This window comes from Coffea arabica, chromosome 1c (assembly GCF_036785885.1).
Source record: "Coffea arabica cultivar ET-39 chromosome 1c, Coffea Arabica ET-39 HiFi, whole genome shotgun sequence".
Taxonomy (NCBI): Eukaryota; Viridiplantae; Streptophyta; class Magnoliopsida; order Gentianales; family Rubiaceae; genus Coffea; species Coffea arabica.
In genome coordinates, this window is record NC_092310.1 from 55,342,963 (window position 1) to 55,366,948 (window position 23,986).

The 23,986-nt window shown below is 37.1% G+C and overlaps 3 protein-coding genes across 15 annotated transcripts; 2 read left to right on the plus strand and 1 right to left on the minus strand.

Moving 5' to 3' along the window:
- Positions 1-3,168: 3,168 nt before the first annotated feature.
- Positions 3,169-5,005, minus strand: LOC113711415 (probable N-acetyltransferase HLS1-like). Its single transcript, XM_027234585.2, has 2 exons — positions 4,617-5,005; positions 3,169-4,417 (listed from the first exon to the last, which is right to left on the minus strand). Exons 1-2 carry the CDS (start codon positions 4,791-4,793, stop codon positions 3,401-3,403), a joined length of 1,194 nt encoding a protein of 397 aa, XP_027090386.2. The 5' UTR covers positions 4,794-5,005; the 3' UTR covers positions 3,169-3,400.
- Positions 5,006-12,988: 7,983 nt separating this feature from the next.
- LOC113730739 (BAG family molecular chaperone regulator 4) lies at positions 12,989-15,278 on the plus strand. The gene is made up of 4 exons (XM_027255621.2): positions 12,989-13,473; positions 13,919-14,175; positions 14,252-14,398; positions 14,702-15,278. Exons 1-4 carry the CDS (start codon positions 13,245-13,247, stop codon positions 14,897-14,899), a joined length of 831 nt encoding a protein of 276 aa, XP_027111422.1. The 5' UTR covers positions 12,989-13,244; the 3' UTR covers positions 14,900-15,278.
- Positions 15,279-18,156: 2,878 nt separating this feature from the next.
- LOC113730747 (uncharacterized) lies at positions 18,157-23,923 on the plus strand. Of its 13 annotated transcripts, none has more exons than XR_003458394.2 (5): positions 18,157-18,952; positions 19,599-20,402; positions 21,388-22,088; positions 22,359-22,398; positions 23,402-23,923. XR_003458394.2 is itself a non-coding variant. In XM_072079557.1 (3 exons), the coding sequence occupies exons 1-3, from the start codon at positions 18,268-18,270 to the stop codon at positions 21,396-21,398; spliced, it is 1,500 nt and encodes a 499-aa protein (XP_071935658.1). In that variant the 5' UTR covers positions 18,157-18,267; the 3' UTR covers positions 21,399-23,923. The 13 variants fall into 13 exon arrangements, 1 of the variants encoding a protein (XP_071935658.1); XR_011840349.1 differs by having other exon boundaries at positions 23,413-23,923; XR_003458397.2 differs by having other exon boundaries at positions 23,445-23,923.
- The last annotated feature ends 63 nt before the right edge of the window (positions 23,924-23,986 follow it).

Genomic DNA, 23,986 nt, shown 5'->3' on the forward strand with positions numbered 1-23,986 from the left:
GAGGCGTTCGCAGCTAAAAGATATTGGCTCGTGGGCTGAGAGATGTTTGTTGCTCATTCACCGCCGCCACCACCATTGCCCTGAGTCTCAGGGCCTGAGAGTTGTTTGTGTCTAATCTTTTATGCAAGGCTGATTTATTAGTGCCAGCTACAGCCTATAGTAAAAGAAGAGGAACTTTTCTTTTTTCTTTTTTCTTCTTTTTCTTTTGTGTGTGTGTGTGTGTGAAGACAGGGACTATAGTAAGTTGTTTTGAGTGTTTAAATCTTCCGGGTTATGATTATTGTTAACATGATGATTTTCATTTTATGCCGCCATGATAAACTCATAAACACGATACATTCATTAAATAATTCTGTAACATTCTTACCACAGCAACAGAATCAGGGTAATTTAATGATCCTAAACACCTTCTAATCTTTTTTTTTTTTTGTCAATTATCATCCCTATTCCTACTTCTACTCTAACTACGGAGAGGCTCAATTGAGCCTACGAAGAACCGATGGGGATAGAATCACCACCGGACCAGACGGGTGCACTACGCACCCGTCTGGATTTGAAGTAGAGCCACAAGAGTGGCATTCCAAAGCCTTAAGGGTTTAGTGGTGGCTACCAGCCCAAGAGTTGGTGGTTAAACACCTTCTAATCTAATAAGGGTAAATTAATGACTCTTGCCATATCACTGATATTCCGATGTGTTCCGACGATCAGTTTTCTGCATGTGAAAGACAAGACATAGAAGTGTGGTTGTGCACTTGACATTCTGCCCTACTTGCTTCCAAAACATGAATGGACGTGTGAACTAAAATGAGAGAACTCTCTATTGCAGAGAGGCTCTGCAATTATTTTCTCGTACCCTTTTATGAGTCTGCATTGTGATTGCTCTGTCATCCTAATCAGTAGACTGTTTGGTACATACAACTGAGGATCCGTTCATACTACTTGTGATGCATATTTGACAAAAGGGGAGGGACGGGTTGAGTGTTTCAAAAAGAAAAAGAGGGAGTAGGAGTGATAAGTTCGGTATTCGAACCTTGCCACTGCCATGCCATTGACACTAAAAAGAATGCTTCTTTGAGACGTTGTGTGGCATTGGCAATTAATGTAGAGGTAAACATGCAGGGGAAAAAAAAATTCTTAGATTTCTGTTTTTGATTTTCATCTTTGGCTGTCATTATTTGCATTTTACATTATATAGTGTGGTACCCAATAAAAAAATTTTTTTTTTTTACAAAACCTGAAGTTTGAGCCTTCTGTTGTTGAGTTTTCACCGACAACTGCTGTCCTGTATGTTTCATCACATTCTATGAACACAACCTGTTGCTGCTGAACTTCAGATTCTTCATCGGGGATCTTTTTTTTTTTTTTTTTGGCCATTTCTAGTTTAATTCTACTAGTACTAAAGTATCCGCCATTTTGGGTGGATAAGATTTGCTAATTAGGCGATACAGTACCCTCATGATAACAAAAAGAAGGCGAAAGTGTGGATATATGTTCATCAGCAGTATTTTAGTAACATATTTATTCTTGCTTTTGTTTCAGACTACTCAAGTATCATAAGTTCATAAATTGGACTGCTATTTTCTATGGAAAAATTTTTATAAATATATCTTTTAATCATCTTTTCGCTTCACACACACGTCAAATAATGATTACTATACATTTTTTCCGGAGGAACCGACTTCTGCACAGAAGCCAAAATGGTCATTTTTTGGTGGGTTCTACTTCTACTTCTTCCATTGGATTCATCATGTTCAGTGTTTTGCATTTGGATTTTCCTTTTCAAATAATAATAGTCTCTCTCTCTATGTGGTGTACTCTCTGCAGTACATAATTTTTTTTTTTTCGGAGACGACAACTGTTATATAATCTAATTCATTCTACACTAAGGGGGAGGGAACGGATCTAAGAAGGTCCAGAAATAATCCAGAATGAACTAAATCATCATCGAACCAAATGGGTGCAATACTAAATTTTTTTTTGAAGCAAATCACTTAAACGTGACCAAGTTAGGCGGTGGCCACCAGCCCAAAAAGGCTGCACAGTACATCATTTGGAGAAGGAAAACCATCGCCAATCTGTTACCCCCGGGCCACCCGTACTTGACAGCCACCGAGTTAGTGCCTTTACTGCAACACCTTCATGATTGAATTACTTCGAGGAGTGAGATTGGGTTTACAAAATAATAATAATATTATATGAAAAAATATTTTGTCTTGTTAAGGAAGGGACTGTAGAGTTTTACTAGTTGATTCTTTCTCTGACAGAGATTACAAGTGAGAATAAATAAAAACATATAGCGACAGCGCGACACTAGTATTTAATATTAACATTGACATCCAAAAGCATGAGAAGAGGATCGTGAAAATGCTTATACCAATAATATATCATGATTAAAGGCGCTAATCACATCAACCATTGCAGATGATCAATGCTGCCCCACTGAGCCCAAAGGTGTTCCAAGTAACGACGAAAAGCTCCTTGGAGTCTGTCCGGTCCGGCCACCATAAGATGAGATGATGGTTCCAGGAGTCGGTCAGTGCAGCAAGCTTGCTTCGCATCCAGCCAATAAAATCAGCAGGGCCGATCAATAATTTATTCATCATCTATGTCACAATCGATTAGTACTATCATACTAATCATCATTAACATTTGTTAGCAAGTTCCTATCAAATGCACTTATTTAATGTCACGGCAAAAGGCAAATCATGGTAGTGAATTCTTTTTCTTTTTATTTTTTTATCTTTTTCCTTTAAACAAATCCACGCGGCCTCGCTCGCCCGCCTGCCTAGCTTCCTTGTTTGGCAGGCAATTCCCACTACTAGAAGTAGAGTCGGGATTTAAGCTTTTGCAATTTTGACCGGATTTTTCTAGACCCGATTGTTCTTGGGTGTCGTCAATATGCTTTTGGACGTTACTGCACAATTTGCAACGGATATTCTCGCACTCTTTTCTTTTTTGTTTTTACCAAAATTTATTATTGAGGTCGAGACCGAGACCCAAAAATGGGGGCGGATGATCTAAAAGTAGACATCTACTTTTTACCGGGATATGCATGATGAGGAATGATCAAATGAGACAAATGTGGAGCGAGACAAGTGACTGCATGATTAGTCCAACAACTCACGAGGCTGAGGACCTTCACTTGCCAACAAAGGACACGAAGAGGGAGGCACCCAATTAAGGAAATCTGTAAAGAGATACTCGGATCACAACTACGAAAGCAACAAGACAAAAGCTTCCACCACAGGTCAGAGACTGTTTAGAGACACAGCAGAGATGGATGGTCTTATCGGACACAGTACATACAAGACGTTTCGCAAATTTTGCCGTTTTGCCCAAATCCGAGAATTGCAACGCAGGGTGTTTGGGGAAAATTCTCCTCTCTTATAATAGTTATGGCTCAGACCTCTCTCGGGTCTACAAAAAGAGGATTTGACTTTGGTGGCGGGGCTTCATTGCCGAGGGTGGTTTTTGCGCCTTCATAAAATTTCAAGGCCTTTATGCACCATAAATCTTCAGGACAAGACAGTAACTTCCAATGCGGGATGTGAAGTTTCAGCTCATCGCTGCCTCCAACTTCCGTCACAATCACCTTGCACTCCTCCTTCCCATCAGACTCCCTAGCCAAATTGTGCACGAATCTGCAGAGCGTCCGGACCAGCTTCCCCGACGAAGGCCCTTCACGGTGAAATCCGTAAATGAAGTAAAACCCAAAGGGATTTTCGGAGAAATCAGGAAGTGACGGCACTCTAAAGCATGGGAGCACACTTTCCAGCATTCTTGAGCTCTTCGCATAAAACATGCAGGACAAGGTTGGTTTTCCTACCCTCAGCTTTATAACTTCCGTGCTTCTCCATACACTCATCATTGCCCAGCTATTTGGAATTCCTCCGTCCAATCCGAACCCCCCCCGGCTGGACGACTCGTGATCACCTCGACGAAAGTAGGCCACCCACGTGCCCAAGCTCAGCTTGTTTCTCAGTATTCTGTTGATGTCGTGGGGGAAGAATTCAGTCGAACTCATGAACTTTCGGTAAAGAAACTCGGCCTGGTCGATCTTTAACTTCATTATCTCAACACTTGATGATAAACGGAAGGAACGGTTGTACACCGGGTGGACGAGGATAGCTGGGGTTCTGAACTCGACGTAGCCGAGTTTATTGACGAAGAGGTTGATGGAGGCTTGGTTGTCTTTCTCCGTAGCCATGTATGCATACTCGACCTGATGGGTGACGAACCATTCCTCCATGTGATGCACAAGGCTTAGAGCTATCCCTTTTCGTCTGTGGCGCGGCGCCACCCTCAAGCCCAAGACATAGCCCACCTTGGCCAGATGATTCTTTGGAGACGTATGAAGCGTAACAACCTTTATGGAGCCTTGAATCACACCAACTATCTCATCGTTCAACTCGGCCACCTAATTAATTACCATGTCACGCAGATTAAGAAGTACGACTTGTTAGTATTGCGAAGAAGAAAGACGCACTGATCTGTCGCCACGAAGATCAATGCTATCACAAGTTGAAGGGGAGCAGCAACAAAAAAAAAAAAAAAAAAGATGATGAAAACGCACGCTGGAGAGGATAAAAAAAGAGAAAATTAAACGGTGTAGGTACCAGCATGTTGTACATCGGACTATTGCGGATTCTAGAGATGGGGTCTCCCATAGTATCCGTGAAGAGGAAAACATGTTCTGCTGGCCCTACCTCGCATCCTCTTTCAAGATCTTCGACCCTAACTTTATCAATTTCCCAGTCATAGCTTCTTATCTTAATCTTCTCAAATATTGCCATTATGAGATTTCTTTCACCTCAAAAATTAGACTCTCTGAGCCTCGAAGATCTCGCTATAAATGTGTGATCAGGCGGATGGATGCGTGGAGACTCGGACATTAACCTTAATCGTCGTTAGTAGATGAAAAGGAAAAAATGGGCTTTTTTGTTTATTAGAAGCCATACCGGAGACTAAATCAGACTGGATGGAGTGGGAATATATATACATACATACATATATATATATATATAAACATGTGTGCGTGTGCATTCGCTCTGGGCCCCCTTTCACTACAAACAACTACTACTGTGGGAAGCACAGATCTTGAAAATCATATAATTGTCATGATCAGCACGTAAGTAGTAACTCAATATTTACATGTACAAAATGGAATAGTCCTTTTCTATCGTTCATTGTTTAAAACGACGGGAATGTTTAGTCGCTGTCTTTACGTTTAAAAAAAAAAAAAAAAAAAAAGAGAGAGAGGAGGAGGAGGAAGTGGAGAAAGAAGAAGTTATTGGAGAATGAGAATGTTCCAATCTATAATCATCAACGTCCTCGGATCTACAATAGGCCTTAGGCAAATGATGATGCTACCCTATACATACAAAAGTTGATTACTTACAGAATCTGTATTTGTTTTTGTCCGCGAGCCTTTTCATCGCATCAGCGTCGCGATTTACTCTCCTGTACACGTTAAGATAACCTCAGGCTCACGACACGATGCGCGCCTAAGCAAAGCCTATGTATGCGTTATTAATTTTTTTATGTACTAACTCTAATCGGCACTACAATTGTAATCCACATTCTGATTAGTCACCGAATTTATTATTGTTTGTTATGGTGGGTAACTATTTTATTCTTCCGAGTCCGTCGCGTGCCCTGATACTCAGAACCTGGTCTGGTCCGGTCCGATACACTTTTTTTTTTTTAAATCCGTACCAACAGTCAGACCAAACCATAAATATCTTCGAATCTAATCATAGTAGTAGAGTTTGTTGCGATAAAATAAGAGGATAACTGATGGACAGGTAGCGGTGGTGAGATTAGCGGATGGAATTAACACATGCCTGGTCTAGAATCCAGATAACGTTTAACCCGATTATGTCTTTTTTTTTTGTCGGCAACAGTAAATATACTATAACCTAATTTAGCCTAATCTAGGGGGAAGGGGTAAGGAGAGACAGTCAACTAACACCAACCACATATTGTGACAAATTTGAGGGAGGCAGGGATAGAACTCCTGACCTCCAACGTCATCAAAGAAGATGATGACCACTGAACCAAATGATCAGTCGCGATTTATGTTTAACACATGCCTGGTCTAGATCATGTTTAACTCGAGTGGCGGCGAAGACGTGTAGACGCTATAGTCAAACTTTTGTTTTTGATAACTGAGAGCTCTGGTCTCACGAACCCTCTCCTTTACCAGTTGATCCAATCCTCTCCCGACCGTACGGCTAATCTAGCCGGGGTACCAACAAAATTAATTACAGTGGTGTGTTCTTTAGTTGTTGGATTGAAAAATTAACCTAGAAGGGTTTGGTTTTAGATTGCAAAGAATAGTAGTGCCGGGCGGCCGCTTTCAGTTGGCACTAATCTTCTTTAATTATTGTATTTGTGGGCGATAATGGATGGTCTTGGCTTGTCTTCAGCTTGGTCCCCCCTACCTCAAGAAACACTCAACTCAAGATTCGAAAGTGGAAGTCCACTGTTTCCATCGTCTTCATTTTACCCATATTGATTTTACCCATATCAATATATATATATATATATATATATATATATATATATATATATATATATATATATATATATATATATATATATTGATAAATTGATTTTACCCATATTACAAAATTAAGAATCACTTTTTGGAAATACTAACGAATTTTATATTTCTATTTGTTCGACTCTTTGCTAGTACTGCCAATGGGCCAGACTAATTCAAATCCGACCCGTCAATCAAAGAAAAAGCCCAATAAACCCAACCTTTCATTGAACTACGTTGAACCTGAATCTAAATATATATTATACCCAAATTAAATGTGAGGCGAATTTTGATCTTATTAGACTCAAACTCCATATAGGTTCAATCCTTTAATCTACACACACACACATATATATATATATATATATTACTACTTTATACTTTTGAATTTTGCGTCAAAATATATAAATACATATAAGAAATATCAAACATACAAAACTATGTCAAAAGATTCAAAATGACAAATCTTAGTACTAGTACATTGAGGACCTTTAAAGATTTATTGACGGTTGATTATGTTTCGTTACTATTTTCCATGTGCTTTGAACTCATTGGATATATTATTATTGACAAAAATTCTCGATTTATATATTTTTTATCGAAATGTTACTGATTTGTGTGTAGTTTTAATGTTGTAGTCCTATGGATGTTAAATTAGCTTTAGAACTTAATAGTTATAGTAATTAATTAATGAAATTAAGAAGTAATAAGTGAGTTTGGGCTAAGCTAAACTCAAATTATGCTCACAATTTGAATATTTTGTGAGTCAAATATGAGTTTCACATTTATCAATTCGAAACTCATAACTCGTATCCCTAAAATGATAGTACTAATTATATGAATCGAGCCTAAGTTTGTTAAAACCTGGGTCAGATCACTCAATTGACTGCTGTGTTTAAACCCTAGGCAGGGCTTGGAAGGGATGCCGGGATGGAATTGTTGTTTCTAATATTGCTGTCTTAATATCACAAGAAAACTCCTAAACCGATTTTCCTGCATTAAAGATGCAAGAATACGTTGAGGTGCCTTTTTCTTTTTCCTTTTAAATATTTTAGGTTCCAATGAATATCAAAAATTTTTTTTTTTGGGAGACTGTAAAACTTACCTGCTGTAATTTACATGTCATTCTCCTGTATTAAGAATTTCAATTTCAATAACTAATTAGAATATTTGGACGCCAACTCCTACACTCGAATTGTGATTCATGGATACTGTTATTCTAAGGAAACAGCCCTAATCAGTAAATTAAGGAAGAGTTTTCTACGTCTCTCGTTAAACTGTTTGTAGTTTTCGACCTTTTGAATCTTTAATTACTTCATACCATTGCAACCTGCACTATCAAACTTATTGCTCCTAAATAAGCAGATTTTTACACAGTAGTAACCACAATGCGGACTCATACGTCAGTTTTCTTTCTCGATCAAAAGGATATGATAATTGAACATTTGGTTATCATTTTCTTTTTGCCAAAAAACCATTTGGTTAAGCTTAGAAAGGTGGCATGGATTACTCACACTAAAGATCGATCCTTATTGTTTACTTATATAATAGCAGGAAATTGATTAGTGGATGGCATCTATAGTCTTTTCTTTTTTTTTTGGTAAATAAAGATACATTGAAGTAAAAGTCAAGTCTATGGCATCTATAGTCTATGCGTTCTTGAGGCTTGGCTTTTGGCAATCAAAGTAGACTCGATTGATTTGCTTATAAATCACATTTCAAGTTACCTCCCTTGTTCCCCCGAGTTGTGCGAATTTTTTTGTGACAGGGTCCTCTCTTTTTTTTTTTTTTTTTTTTTTGTGACAGAGGATCAGAATTATTAAATTTGGAAATTTGTTACACGTACGTACAAAAATGTGTGTGTAGAAAGGTACCATATTCTTGATTTTTAAGTCCAACGAAGTTTTGTTCATTCATTGGTGATAGAATCGGAGTCACTTCAAGATGGGATTGAATGAAATGTTGTTGGGAAGCATCTGCATCAGTCACGGGTGACATTATGTATGTATGGGTCTCAACTCTCATGCCAAATTCCAATGAGCGTTTGACGGAAAAATCTGAGTTCTAATTAGTTCCTAGCTTCATACAGCATTAATTAGCACTCAGCACTAATTTTGCGCCTACTAATCATAATCTCACGAACAACAAATGGGCTCTCTCGAATTCCTCCCTATCTGTCTCCATCTCGACTTTTTTCCTTTGCACTTTAACCCACTAATTACTTCCCAATTTCGACTGCCTAAAATTTTTTGTTTCTCCCCTCTCTCTTCTCTAATCAAAGCACACAAACACTGGGGATTGAAAGATGAACCAACCTACTCGACACTCGAATTGAGTTTAATTCGGTAAGGGTTCGACAGAATTCGGTTCGCCAACTGCTCAAACCAAACTTGAACATCATTTTATGTTCGTTAGACTGAAAAAAAAAATGAAATAAATTGTAACACTTGAACATTAAACTTGATTAAACTTGTTTACACCACCACCGATTGCAAAACCGTTGGTGGCCCCATTATTAGAGCGAAAAAGACACGTGCATTTACCAGTTACAGGCGTCCAAATTCCTCTTGTTGGACCCCCACCAGTAGTGGTCGACATTTTACTCAAGTGGGCACGGTGATTAAACCATCATGATTTCTCTTCCAAAGTTAAGAGAGTGCTCAACCAAATTAAGGAGAGACTACAGAAGCCTACAAATACAACCAGAAGCTGTCTTCTCGGTGTTTTTCACCTTTTCTCTCCACGCATGATGTTATTTCCTCGGGATGAATTCCTAAATAAATGTGGGACTCCAGAGTTTTACGTGGGGCGAATCTTTCAATTCGGTTGGAGTTTCTCCATTGGCTTCTAGCTTTTTCCATGTTTCTCTGCTGTTAACTCTCCACGTCTAATCTTATCTACCACTTTCAAGAAAAAGGGCTGCTTCTCCATTGCTTCCGCTCATTTCCTCGTATTTATCCAAGTGGAGCTCTTAAAATCTTTTAAAACTCGCAAGTGTTCTATAATGCAAACCCCATTGTGACAATACAACACAATAATACTTATAGATGTATTCTAAGGATCAAGCAACCACGTGCATATCAACTGACTCGCACTAGCAGATTTTTTTGGTTTGAAGGTAATAAATAATAATAACCCCATGAGCTTATGAAATTTATACCGTTAGATGAGCAACAAAACCAAGGGGATTATCCACAGTACCACAGCGAGGATATCCATTTTTTTTTCAGAAATTATTTTGCCAGTATCACGAACAGATTTTTCAATCTTTGTTCTATATCTTCAATTGTCTTTTTATCTCGCACATATTACATAACAAAAAAGTGTTATGGTATCACTTATTGAGTAAATTTTATATACACCGACGGTATATATATATATATACTATTACAGTTAGATATACGACACATATACAACATTTGAATTATGCATCATGCATCTATGTGTGAAAGTGTATACACCGTCAATCAATGTATAGAAGATTAATCCTTATTTTAAATGACTCTTTCGAATAATCTCGTGTCCAAACACACGACGTTGTGACCCAAGAATTCTAGTGGAAATACAAGAAGCAATCGGATAAATCTACAGCATCATCTACAGAGGAGGGAGGGACCTACATATGTTGTCGGGCAACTTTTTATTATTTTGACAAATTCTTTCGTATAACATGTAGTGATAAAATTTCTGATGATTGCAAGTGGATGTTTCCTAATTTCTTGGGCCACAAGAGCTGCTGCAGAGACTTGACTAACAGAGTCTGCAAGAATTTACCGGGTCACATGCAGAGCGCGGTATCGAGCCGCCGGAGGCGCGGCTTGTAAAAATTGGAGTGTTAAAATTTGTTTGTAAGTGGATGTTTCTAATTTCTTGGGCTACAATCTCGTTTGGACTGGCCACAGGGTTTTATATAGGGCACCTTATTCAGACACTGTACGTGGGGCTAGTGAAATTTGGCCTGGTATACTTTTCGGCCAACACTGGAAGTGATAATGGCCCAAATGCGCCTCCACTGTTTAATCCAATCCCTCGTAGGTCGTACTGAAGCGGCCCAATAATCATGATCCTTTACAAAACAAATCTTGATCGTCCAATGCAATAATCTTTTTGTTGAACACAAAAGGGTTTGTTTGGTTCATAGGATGACATTAGATTTACTAATCTATATCATTCCATGTTTAGTTGCGTTTCATGTATAGAATAATATATCTCACCTGGTCGAATTAATTCCCATATAGGAGAAAGAATAATCTCGTGCGAGAGGTGGTATGAGTTATTCCAAAATGAGTAAGAGATGGAATGATGATAATTGAAATTTATTTACCTCTACTAATAGAATAATGTTCTATTCTAACAACTGTATAGACCTACTCTCACGCTATAATGTTAACAATTGGAATTGGATTTTATTGAAGCCTACTAATAGAATAACGCTCTATTCTACCAAATGTATATGTCTACTCTCTCGCTATAATATTATCTAAATTTTGGATTAATTTGCTCCTATTAATCGTATAATAAAAATTCGAACAAATTTGCCCCTATTAATAAAAAATTAAATTTTGGACTAATTGGCTCGCATTAATGATATACCATAATTTTGGACTGATTCGTCCATATCATTAACAAAACTAAACTTTTTACTCATTTGCCCATATTAATGAAATAGCTCAAGTTTTGAATAATTTTGCGTCTACTAATAAAATATTTATGTTTTGATCTAATTTGTCCATTTTAATAAAAATAACTAAATTTTGGACTAAATTACCCTTATTATTAATAAATTAATTTTTTTTATTAATTTGGCCCAACTAAAATTTTGGACTGATTTATCCCTATTAAAAGCAAAAGTAAATTTTATACTATTTTGGCCCTCCTAATTAATTAGATAACCATATTTTATTGGTTAAATTTAATTCATAGAAGGTTAGACATGTAAATTGAGATTTGTGAAGCTATTTAATAAGGTCGAACTTAGCCCAAAAGCAAAAAACTTATACATTAGTACAAGCCTAAATCTCACACATGTGTGCTCTGCTCACGAATATCAAGCTCGTGTTCAAAACAATCAGCCTATACTCATATGTATACGTGTGTGTGTGTGTGTGTATTTTTTATAAGTTGAATTTGAGTTTACTAAAATCTGAAAACGTCTAATTATAGGCTTCTCACAAGGGACATTTTAGTTTATAAATGAGTAAAATCCCATATCATGCTATCTCAAACCAAACATAGGATAAGGATACTTTCTAAGACATTCCATTTAATATAAAACCAACCAAACACTTGGTAATAATATTACTCATTTGACGATAACTCTACTCTACTCTACTCAGGATGAATAATCTGAGGATAAGTAATCCACTCTCCTCCTCTAATCCGAAGACCAAATACATCCAAATATAATATACACACAAATTCATATACTACAAAAAATACAATTTAAATATCTCTTCTACCCATGTCTTAAAAATCTAGTCCGGTCAGTCAGTCTTCACGAAATGGATCTTTGCATGAGCAAGGAAAACATTTTGGAGATCGGATCTATTGATGTGATTATTTACATCACAATTTCAAAAAATAATTGTATTCGAGTAATCATTTGACACTTGTGATGATAACAGTGACACAACATGGAGAAGCATGGAGGGGCCAATCGGTCCTAATTGGCACGTGTGCGCACAATTATTCTTCTAATTTCAGGCTCCGAAAAAAAATGCGATTATTGCACATTTTGGAGATCGGATCTATTAAGGTGATAAATTACATCAAAATTTCAAAAATAAAAGTTTGTTCAAGTAATCAGTTGCTTAGACATACCGGCCCAGAAACAAGATTTGGTTGGAGTCTCCCAGAGCTGTTTCATGATTATTAAACAAGATTTGTCTATCTTGGTTCTTTTATTGTTGTCATAATCATCATCGTTATTTTTGTTATACTACTATAAGCATCCATATTTTATCATACCCCATTAAGTACTCTGAAAAACTTGGCAAAGACAATAGGACTTTTTTGTTTTGCGCAAACAAAATCAGTAAAAAATTTGTGTAAAAAAAAAAATCTTAAAAAGAAATTATATATATTTTTTAAGATGATAACAATTATGTAAGCTATTTTATCATAAACTACAGGGGATGAGAGAATTTAAAGAGACTTGTGTTAAAAACTAATAGGTACACAAATCTTACCGGATCAAATGGTACTTTGGCATCATTCTTAGAAAAAAAAAAATTTTTGTTGCAGGTGAAATTTGAATTCTCACTTACAATCCTGGAGAGCGGGACCTTTTTTTTTTTTTTTTTTTTTATAATCCGTGAGGGACTTAAAAAGAGGATACATGATGGTCCTGTAATTTTTGGTAACTAGGAGTAAGTATATAATAGTGAGAGGAGGGCTTGCCTCCTCAAGGCACCTGTCCTTAATTTCACGAGGACGAAGCTCATGTCCGCTCAAAGGTCACTTTCCAGCGTCCCAATCAAAGTGGTTCGTTCACCCCCTCCCCCTCCCCCAGCCTTTTAGTCTTTTTTCTTTTATGGTCGTCACTCAATTCTTCTTCCTCTCATTATACTCACCTCTGCTCCTCAGTCATCTCAATCAAATGTAACCTCGCACCTTTTTCCTTTTATACATTTTTTTTTTAAATTTCTTTGAATTATTCTGGGCTCTGGTAAAATAGCACCGTCTCTATTTTATTTTGAGTATGAAAAGATCATCATTAGTATCTTCAAAAGGTAGAAGCTTGAGGAGGGAGAATGGGAAGACGAACAATGAAGAAGTGGTTGTGATCGAGTGGGAGGTGAGGCCTGGTGGTCTGCTTGTTCAGAAGAGAGGAGCTGGTCCTGTAAGCTCTGCTGGTCCAATGATCAAGATCAAGGTTTCCCACGATTCTTATCACCACGATGTAACTGTTCCATCTCAGTCAACTTTCGGTAATTACGTACTGTTTTCGCCTGACCATCATTTGTTATTTTTAGTGTAGCTGTTCTTTCCTTTTAGTGTGGCGTTCCCGTGCATACGTGCTTCGTCCCTCGGTTCAATTTTTTTCTCATCTTTCTTTACTTACATTTTGAGAAAATTCTTACTTCCTTCCTTCAGCAGACTTTCATGAGCGTTCTTCATGATTTGAAATCTCATTTTCAGTATTGAAGTGTGGTGTTTTTAGCCAAAATTAAAAATTTTACTAGATTCTTTGCCCCCCGAAATTGTCCTTACTTTTTCCTCTGGGATCTTGAAATTAAGAAACCCAAGATTCTGTCCTTTTTTTTTTCTTCCTTTCCTTTGGTTGATAGGGGTTTTTTGGGGAAGTGATTATGTTTGCAATTCTTATTTCTGTATCTCTATATTGAATAAAAACTACGCGTGCTCTAATTGAAGGGGATCTAAAACGAATTCTTGCCAGTAAAACTGGCCTAGAGCCTATGGTGCAGAGGCTGTTGTTTAGAGGAAAAGAGAAAGATGATGATGAATGTCTGCATATAGCGGGCGTAGAAGACACGTCAAAAATAATACTTCTGGAGGATCCGGCGAGCAAAGAGAGAAAATTTGAGGAGATGAGGAAACACCAGGATCCAGACAAAGCATATGAAGCTGTTGCCAATGTTAGAGCAGAGGTCGATAAACTCTCTGACAAGGTCAGTGTTTATTTTTGTGCAGAAAACCTTTTGTTTTCATTTATAGAACTGAATTTCTGTGTGTTCTGTGCTTTAGGTTGTTGACCTGGAGAAAGCAGTGCAAAGTGGCAATGATATTGCGGAGAAGGAATTTGTAGTCTTGACAGAACTGCTGATGATTCAGTTGCTTAAACTGGATTCTATTGAGGCATATGGAAAAGCAAGAGAACAGAGGCGGATTGAGGTTAGTCGCAGCCTGCAATTGTGTTTCACTAATCAAGTTAATTAGCTTCTTTGGTTCCAATGGTCATTTATGGGGACATATCACTTAGATTTTGAATTTGCATGTCTTCCAGTGCTGATGAGTTGTCGCTATTTACTACTGCTACTTTCCAAGTTTCCTTTGGACACAATAATATGATCTTCCATAGCAGGGAGTTAAATTTACCTTTTGCTTAGTTCATCCAGCCTCGAAATAAAATAATTTCTCCCACGGGAATCTTTATTATCATCTGAAAGTTGCTTATCGCATTTTAATCGCTTACAGGTGCATCGCGTTCAAAGTTTTGTGGACAAGCTAGATAATTTGAAGGCAAGAAATTGTATTCCCTTCAGCAACTGTGGCAATGCTTCTTTTGTGACTGCCAAATGGGAGACCTTTCATTCTGGATTTGGAAGCCTTACTGCACCAAAACCCTTCCATCATTCGCCGAAAGTTTTTGAGGACTGGGAATCATTTGACTAACTCGAGAGATGGTTTCTATCCTTGAGTTCCCAGAGACGGAGTGAAGGCTGCTGCAACATTTTTCAGTCTGAAATCCGATCAGCATATCCTGTCACTTTTTGGTTCTTGTAAGATGCTATTTCCCAGGGATCATCTGCTAGACTGTTTCTTATTCTGTGAGATCATGAATTTTGCCATCCTACAATGTGTTCTTTAACTGGTCGGAGCCTGCTTGCCTTGTGCCAAAGACAGCTGCATTCTGTGCATACTTTTTTGCTAATGAACTACTGTAAACCAAGGTTGGAACTGTCGAGGCTTTTCTTTTAATTCACTTAGATCGTACTTGTACCAACATACAGTATATTATTTGGATAAAACAGAAACCAGATTCCGATGAGAATACCTAGTACGGATCCATGTGTCCTTCGCTAAACAAGATACACGAGCACAAAGAAGTGAGAATACCAATGTTGAATTGGTAAAGAGGAAAATAGAGACGAGCTAGGGATATTCTTCTGAGGACAGCTATGCAGCCTGTTAAACAGAGAAACTCTTTGCCTCTTTCATCCTGGACTCGATTAATACACATGGCGAGGACTGAGGAGGAATAATAACAACAAAAATAAAAGAAATAATACCAACAATAATATATTAGTCACATATCATAATAAAGAAATAATACCAACAATAATATATTAGTCGCATATCATAATAACGAGGGGTATCAAATTTCACTTTCTGAAAACTCACCCTTCTCAAGAGATAATAATAATAATAATAATATGACTCCTTATATCTTATTCCCTCCCTTTTTTTATAATTGACGTTTAAAGTTTTACACACCAATTAAGAAAAGTTTTTCATTGTTTAAATCTATACACTACTTTCCTTTTGTACCCTCATTAATTATCCAATTCACCCATATTTTCTCTCACTAGAGTATTAAATGGTACTGTTTTACTAAGCCAAAAGCAATGCAAACTAACTCCCACCAATTGTGAAAAGAGAGATAAAAGGGTAAAATTGTGAAAAAATAATTAATGCTGCATGGGGATAATAAAACGACAGATAAAAGTACTTAAGAGCAAATTTCTTAAACGTCAGTTATAAAAAAAGGGAGGGGGTATTTATAAACCAGACCGCCCCGATAGACAAGTCTTAACACCTTCTATTAATAAACAAGACACAAAAAATTTCCTAATCCTAATAGGAGTAAAATAGTAGTAGTAATTCTTAAACAGTAAAACTATTATAACTGACAATTATTAAAACCTTAACTTGACATCTTTCCTCTCTCTTCCTCTTAACTGTATGAAAATTATCAAGCCTTCCTAGTACTCTTCATATCTTAGGGAAGATAAATAGTTGGGCAGACAAACACATTTTGTGATTTTAATTCCTTGTCTACTACCTATTCATCGAGAATGATTGATGGCGTCTGTTCATAAATATGAGAGAGAGAGAGAGAGAGCAATAAAACGAGAAAGACGTGTCTACTGGTATGAATCAATGCGGTAACATTAAGAGGGAGTAATGCGGTGAATTGCAATCGGATCTTATTATTAAGTGGTAGTAATAATTACCAGTCGACCTTTCATGTTTCCTCTTCAGCGATAGAGGCGTGAGTTTTTTTTTGGCTAAAATAACACTTTTTCTAAAAAATATTTTCAATATAATTAACTTTTAAACTTTATTCCCATAATGATGTTATTATTGCCATCTAATTATCCTGATTTCTACGTTGGATAACAAGAAAGGAAAGTTTTGATCTAGTTTATAGTTTCCAGCATGAACTAAAATTTTTAATTTTTTCAAAACATAGAGGCACAAGAAGATTGCATAACTTTGATAATTTTCTTATAATTATTTAAAATAAATTCTACCATTATTGACCTTACTATGATTAGTCTCTACATTTTTCTTGAAATGTATCAAACCTATTGCATATATTTTTTCAAAAATTAAATTTCAAAATTTCAAAAATTGCAACAAAAATTGTAAGTAATAACAAGAAAAAGATACAAAAACTTCAAGGGTATCATACTTGTTTATATTATCCTTCCTACTCGTTGAAAAGAACTTTTACAAGATGTAATAAAACTAAAATTTTCAAATTTTCAATTGCAAACTAAAAATTGCTAGATTATTATATAAGTAATCAAAGGCAATGGCATCCCACTACTTGAAAAAAAGTCATGTTGTAAAGGGAAAAATGACAAAAACAAGCTTTTATTAAACTTTAAAAATGCAGTGAAATTCTGAACATCTATATCTTATGCAAAGAACTAAAAAACAATATATTTTGAACTAAAAAAAAAACTTAGTCATAGTGTAATTACAATAAATTTGCAATTGAAAAATGTCTTACAATCATTGCCAATTGCAAGCAAATTTGAAATATTTAAGCCAACACTCTTGAAGCTTCCTTAAATGTTCGCAAAGATGGAATGAATATACGAATGTCATTAGACAATCAACTAATCCTGTGTTCAGGCACTTCAATAATGCTAAGTTCAGACACATCATTGATCCTATCTCCAGAATAGTAAGCTCTATTTGATCACTGCAAGTCACATATGGAGAATGAGAAAAACAAAAAGGTATCACAAGTTAGAAGTAAAATAATAGAAAACTAAAATCCAAAAAACGTGCTTGGATGTTTTATGCTTAAATTGCAAGCTTAGAGTCTAGAGATGTGATCATGTGATAGAGATGCATTATATCTGAACATGCTCATGTATGTGGTGGAAATCAAACATATTGAGCATGAATCTATGTTGTTATGTAGTTTTTCTCCTAGACATTTTATCAAACACATGGTATGAGAAATCATTTGTTAGACAATTAATATTCAAAAATTTTTTGAACGCCATAGTAATGTTCCAAAACTACATAATAGAAAAGATAAGAGAATAATGTTTGTTTACCTTGATATTATCAAGGATGATAATGAAGTTTTGGATACTGTTAATATAAATATTAACTTCTCAAAATTATGTTTGACAAGGAAAAGATAATGAAATGAAAAAATATGGGAGAGAGAGAATTGGGAAAGATATTAGATGTAAAAAAGAAATAGAGTGTATTTCTATCTTTACTCTAACACATGTACAACCTATGTGGCAAAAAAAAGATCATAAAGGTAATAAATTTTAAAATTATGTTACTTTGGGTATATGTTTTAGAAGGTGAGTTTTTTGGCAATAAACTCTAGAGGCGTGGTTCCAAAGCTTGCGAGAAATTAATGCCTTTTCATTGTAGGTTAAAGGGCGTGATTTTTGGACAGAGCCTTAAAATAGAATTTAAACCGCCAAAACCCTCGTCATCGTCCTCAAAACCTCAAACAGCCCAAACGGAGGGAGCGGCGGAGTAACATTTAAATCTTAATCATGGGCAACCTCTCCGACGTCGTATACCCCGAACTCAAAGCTACCCAAAAGTTGTCCTCCACGGGGAACAACTTCCTCATTTGGAAGCTCAAACTCGCCTTCGTCCTCACCGACCATCAACTCCCCCACCTCCTCAGCCCAACCAGGGAGGACCCCAAATGGCACGACAAAAACGACGCCGCCAAGCTTCTCATCCTCAGGACTCTAGACAACGATCTCCTCCTTGAATTCTCCGACTACCCCACCCCTTCATCCATCATGGAAGCCCTCCTCCACCGCTTCGATAATAGGCTGAAAGCCTTCAGAATTCTCCTGCTAAGGCGCTACAGGGACCACCGGATGGCCGCGGACGCCCACATTTATCAGCATGTGTTCAGGATGCGGGCTATGGCGAAAGAACTCGAGTATGCAGGGATCAAGATTCCTGATGAGATGCAGGCTGTGGCTTTGTTGAATAGCCTGCCGGATGATTGGGATGATGATGTGGAACGGTTGGCAATCGGGTTGGATGGAGCTTCCACAGAAAAGTTGAGTTTTGATTGTGTGAGCCGGCGGTTGAGGATGGTTAGCGATGTTAGATCGTTGAAAAAGTTAAACAATGCGAAGAAGTTGAAGAACAAATTCAGGGGTAGTTGTTATAATTGTGGGAAACGAGGGCACCACCAATCAGATTGCCCTGAGCAAGGTATATAATTTATCTTGGTATGACTGTCAATTTTGTTTTAAAACTTACTTAACTCATGATGTAAATGAAATTTCTTTCGAGAATGAATAGAATGGCTTTGCAATCTATTTCTATCTTTGGTGTCGATTTAGTGCGCAATGGTTTTGGACTCGGAATGCAGTGCAATTTAGTGGAGTTTCTCTTACTTTTATATGGCTTTGTCGAGCTGCTTAATCTAGTCCTTTTAGTAGCTTTTTTGATAAAGTTGAAGTGCTTAATTGCTTCCAACCTATATATGATGGACTGGATGAAGATGGTTTAACTCCCTGAAAATTGAACTTGTGAATACACTTGATATAGCCAGAGATAAAGGAATAAATTATTTAGATAACCTGTTGTGATTGGATACATTCAGCCGAAATGAACCCCCTTTAATTTTCTTTGTACTTGTCCATGCTCGTTAACAGGGAATTTCCTTGTCTGCATCACCCAACTTCCTTAAGCTTGTATAGTAAGGTTATTGTGGATGTCTTCACCCCTTTGGAAGTCCTAGCCCTTCCTCTTTTTGCTGATATATAACTATTTTGGAGTCAATGACCTCTTAAAGTTGTTTTATTTATTTATTTTTTGGTGCTGTAAATTTGGCATTCTCACTCTCTCAATGCAGGTTCGTCCAAGCAGAAAAGTTCTTCTTCAGAGATTTTCACAATCCCTGGTGCATCTGCAACTCTATCTGAAATAATATATCCTCAATTGAAGACCTATTTAAAAATTAACTGCAAGGGATCAAGATTTTCTATGTGGAAGAGAGAACTTTTTGATGTCCTCGAAGATAACCAAGTTGAATATGTCCTCAAAGACCTAAAACCTTCTGAGCCTACAGATGCTGCATCTGAGGTTGATGCTCAGCTTTATGATAAGTGGCATGCAGATGATTTCACGTGTCGCCACCTTATCCTTGGAGCAATGGACGATGATGTCTTCCTTAGCTTCCATGACTATCCAACTGCCAAAGCTCTTCTATATTCTCTTGAAGCATTCTTTAATTCTCCTTCCACTGCTCAAAAGTTGGTTCTGCTCAAGAAGTATATGAACAATCATATGTCAGATGATACACTGATTATGGATCACATTTTAAAGATGGACTTGATGGCACATAAGCTGAAAATAGCTGGTGTCAACGTCCCTAATGAGATGCAATCTCTTGTTTTGCTGGACAGTTTACCAGAGTCATGGGGGGACACTCTAACATTGTTGAATATAAACATGACTTTGGATATGGAGAATGGTTTGAGCCTGGATAATGTAAGAAAGAGGGTGAGAGATGCTGGTCAGATGAAAGAACTGATGGCTCAAGCAGATGACTCATTGTTCGATGGCAATGGCAATAGAAATACAAAGAGGGTTTTCAGGGGCAAATGTTTTTCTTGTGGACGGCCAGGTCATTACCAATCTGATTGCCCTGACCAAGGTATGTGTCAGCAAATTCATAAAGAAGTTTAAATTAGACATTTATTTCTATAATCACTCACAAGGTGTGCTTGGCTTTGGCATTCTATGTCTGCATCATCTTAAGTTCTATGTGTACTGTTTGCCTGTTTCGTAGTTCAAGAAAATTACGTGGTGTTCTTGTGTAATTGAAAGAATAGGAATTGATCCATTATCTTGGAGTCTCTGCATAAGCTAGGAAGTAGTTGTTTGCTTCCATCTATGAAGGTTAGGCATTTGTGTTTATCTAATTTAAGTAGGAGAAGAATTCAAATCGAAGACTTCCATTCTTCATACTTTCAGAGATGAGTATTAGGAATTTTCTCTTTTCAGCATTTTATTCCCCCCACCACCACCCCCCCGGGCGCCCCGCCTCCCTTTTCCTTGGGTGGTCGGAGATTGGTTGTGAAGGGGGCCAGGAGATGGGATTGTACAGGCTCAAACTGTTGTCCTCGTCTTTCTAGAATTCAGTTGAGAGATTTTGATTGTGGATCCCATTTACGGTTTCAGAATTCAGAGTTAATTACATTTCCATCATTTGCTTTCGAAGTTTTTTTTTATGCTTGTTTGTGTCTCTGCTTCAGATATCACAGGCCAGTGGATCCCAGCACATTTTGCTATGTGCTTGAAACAACTTCTTATTTGGTCCTATTAATTTAAGAAACATCCAGTGCTTTTTAAGGTATACAGGCATGGTAGAATGTATATCCCCTGCCGAATTTGTGACTTTAGAACTAAAGCTCCATTTTTACCATTGCCTATGATGGCTTTTGAAACTAGTGCAGAACTTGAAAACTAGAATCTCCCAGAACATGTGTATTTCGTTTACAGATTGGTAGGGTTTCTGGTGAGAATTTTGCAGGCCATTTTACTTATTTCAATTTTATCTTGGAATATGATCATGTTTTAATCTCTACGTTCTTCTATTATGCATGAATTTCAGCCTTTGGCTTTGTCTTGCAATGTAGGTAAAAGGTGAAGTACATGGCTGGTAGATGTTCAAGTGCCCTGTAAATGAGAAAATCTACTCCTTCAGATTTTCTCTATCCTTTTCTTGTGCAGTACATTTCAAGAGATGATTTTGCAAGCAAATGAGAAAATGCAATAGTAGACAGTTTACACTAAGGGTATGTTTGGTTCCCCATGGAATTGGGGTTTAGAATTGGAATTGGGTCCTAAATTCCAAATCTGTTGTTTGGATACTGCTTCGCTCACAGAATTAGAATTGAATCTGAATTCTATAGAAACCTAATTCCATGAATTGAATTCTTTACCGGAACAAAAGAATTCTAATTCCAATTCCACAACTAAGCGGGTCATACGCGGATCTAGTATGGATCAAAAATTAAAATTGGGTCAAGGATATTGGCACCCCTCTCTTCCTATCTAACTCACCGTGTTTCCTCAGCTGCTAGTGCTCTGCTCTCCACCATCACTTCCACCTGCAACCCTAATATTATCGTATTAGAGAAGTGGACGGTAGAGAAAGGAGCCATTATGGCTAAATCTTTCTAGTCTTGAGATTCACTACTGTCAAAGATTAACCATGATTCCGGCCCGAGGGATTGAGGTTCATTGGTTCACTCAAAAAGTGTTGGCAATCCGTGAAGAATTTCAGAACAGGGTTCGAGGAGAGGATTTCGACAAAATCTGCCACAATATTCCTTCAGTAAGGATCCTTCCACCTCTAAATCGTATTTTGATACAGATATGTCTTGAACAAAAGCTTTAATTCTGGAAGCCTTTCATTCAGTGATGTATTTTTCTCCGCCTTCTTCTATTTCCCATTGTTTTTGTTTAACTCCATTTTATAGCTTCATATATCAGAATATATAGTGAGTACTACACTTTTTATCATTTACCTGCTCCTTCCTTCCTACTCGAATCCATGTTCTGAATACTGTGAGATCCAAGCTGCTTTTCGTATTTACTACTGCAGATGATGCCAAAGAATCTGTAAAGAAGGGAATTCGCTTGAGGTGAAAACCTTCTGAAGTTTTTTGACCATGGGCTTATTTTTTGCTTATCTCTGCTGCAGATTGCTGTTAGTTATCTTGATAATTGATATTTTAACCTTTCTGGTCAAGTTGTGCATTTCTTAATGATTGAAGGCCTGCTTTTGTTTCTGCTTCCTCTCACTAATTTGTTCTATTGTGACTGGAGTGGGTTTGAATTCAGTTAGTTAAATTGAGTCCAAGTTGCTTCCTCTCACTAATTGAATTGAGGGTTGATATCAAAGTGGGTGGCATATGATTCTAGGTAGTCAATGAATTGTTTCTTGGTGGCGTAATCAGGGTAATAATCAGGGAAGGGGAACTTATTAGCTATCCCGAATAACAAGACAGAAATGAAACCATATCCATTTTATCTTTCATATCCATTTCTGTTCAGGTGGACTCGTTCTAGTTTTGTTTGGCTCATTTCTTGTCTTGTTCATCAGATGTCTAATGACAAAAGAAGTTCCTTTGCACCTGTTTCTCTGGCTCAGTATATCTGATGCTGTCTTCCATACAAACAAAAACTTGGTCCTTAAATTAATCCAGGATCAATAGAATCTTCCCTTGTACTACTATTATATATCATTTGTCTAAATTATACTACTGCTTCATATGGATTGCTGGTGGTAGTATTTTAGCTTCACTCTGATGGATTTTCTGAAAAAGTTTAAATGAATCAGAAATAAGAAATTTTTGGGTTCAATTCCACCAGAATTTGGTTTATTTCTTGGTCGGAATTCTGAATTTTTACTGGATTGTTACTGGAAATGATGGAATTGATGACCCACCCCACTAGTTACAATATGATGTAGTTTTGCAGCATGATATTTATACCAGTTTTCTTCATTGAAAGTGGTACTGAATTCAAGAGAACCAATAGTGCAGCAAACTTTGGCTACCTGACAATAACTCCGTACAACCATATAAAAATGTTGATAGTTTTCTAGAAACTAATTAAGTTTCAGCTTTTGTTGGTGGCTGGAAGATTCTCCACAGGCTTTTGCTGATGAAGGTGGAGTTCTCCACAGGCTGCAGGAAGACTTGGCTTTTGGTGAAGGTGGTAGCGCAGAAGTTGTCCCCAAGGTGCTTGCATCTCCATGTAGGAGGAGGAGAGGTCTGCCTGACAAATTTGCTGCAACATATCAAAAAGATTAGTAGAGAAAATATAATTTCTGCACGTAGTCCCTTTGGATGATTATAGTTAAGTGGGGAACAATTTATAGCATTTCTTGGGATCTAATGGTTTTTTTTAAATTGCTTTGCATTCTTTCTCAAAATTAAGGAGCTTTTGTATAAGTGCTCTTCCTGTATTCTATTTAGCAAGTACTTGACTGTGTGTGAATAGGTCATCTGACAGTCTTAAGTTTTGTATTTTCCAACATCTCCTCCAAAGAAGCTGGTAAATATTAGTACAAAGGTTCGGTCGTGTATTTATCATATTGTGTTACAAAAACAAGAAGCCTCGGGAATTTGTCTTCATGATTGAGATCTATTCTACATTTTTTCATTTTGTGGTGCACAGTTCTTTATTCGGTAGAGTCATAAATTTTACCCTACTCGATTATCACCA

Coding starts and splice junctions, on each gene's coding strand:
- LOC113711415 (XM_027234585.2), bottom strand. CDS start 4,793: ATGGCAATATTTGAGAAGATTAAGATAAGAAGCTATGACTGGGAAATT. Junction 4,418..4,616: donor GTCCGATGTACAACATGCTG/GTACCTACACCG, acceptor GTAATTAATTAG/GTGGCCGAGTTGAACGATGA.
- LOC113730739 (XM_027255621.2), top strand. CDS start 13,245: ATGAAAAGATCATCATTAGTATCTTCAAAAGGTAGAAGCTTGAGGAGG. Junction 13,474..13,918: donor TCCATCTCAGTCAACTTTCG/GTAATTACGTAC, acceptor CTCTAATTGAAG/GGGATCTAAAACGAATTCTT. Junction 14,399..14,701: donor GAGAACAGAGGCGGATTGAG/GTTAGTCGCAGC, acceptor AATCGCTTACAG/GTGCATCGCGTTCAAAGTTT.
- LOC113730747 (XM_072079557.1), top strand. CDS start 18,268: ATGGGCAACCTCTCCGACGTCGTATACCCCGAACTCAAAGCTACCCAA. Junction 18,953..19,598: donor ATCAGATTGCCCTGAGCAAG/GTATATAATTTA, acceptor CTCTCAATGCAG/GTTCGTCCAAGCAGAAAAGT.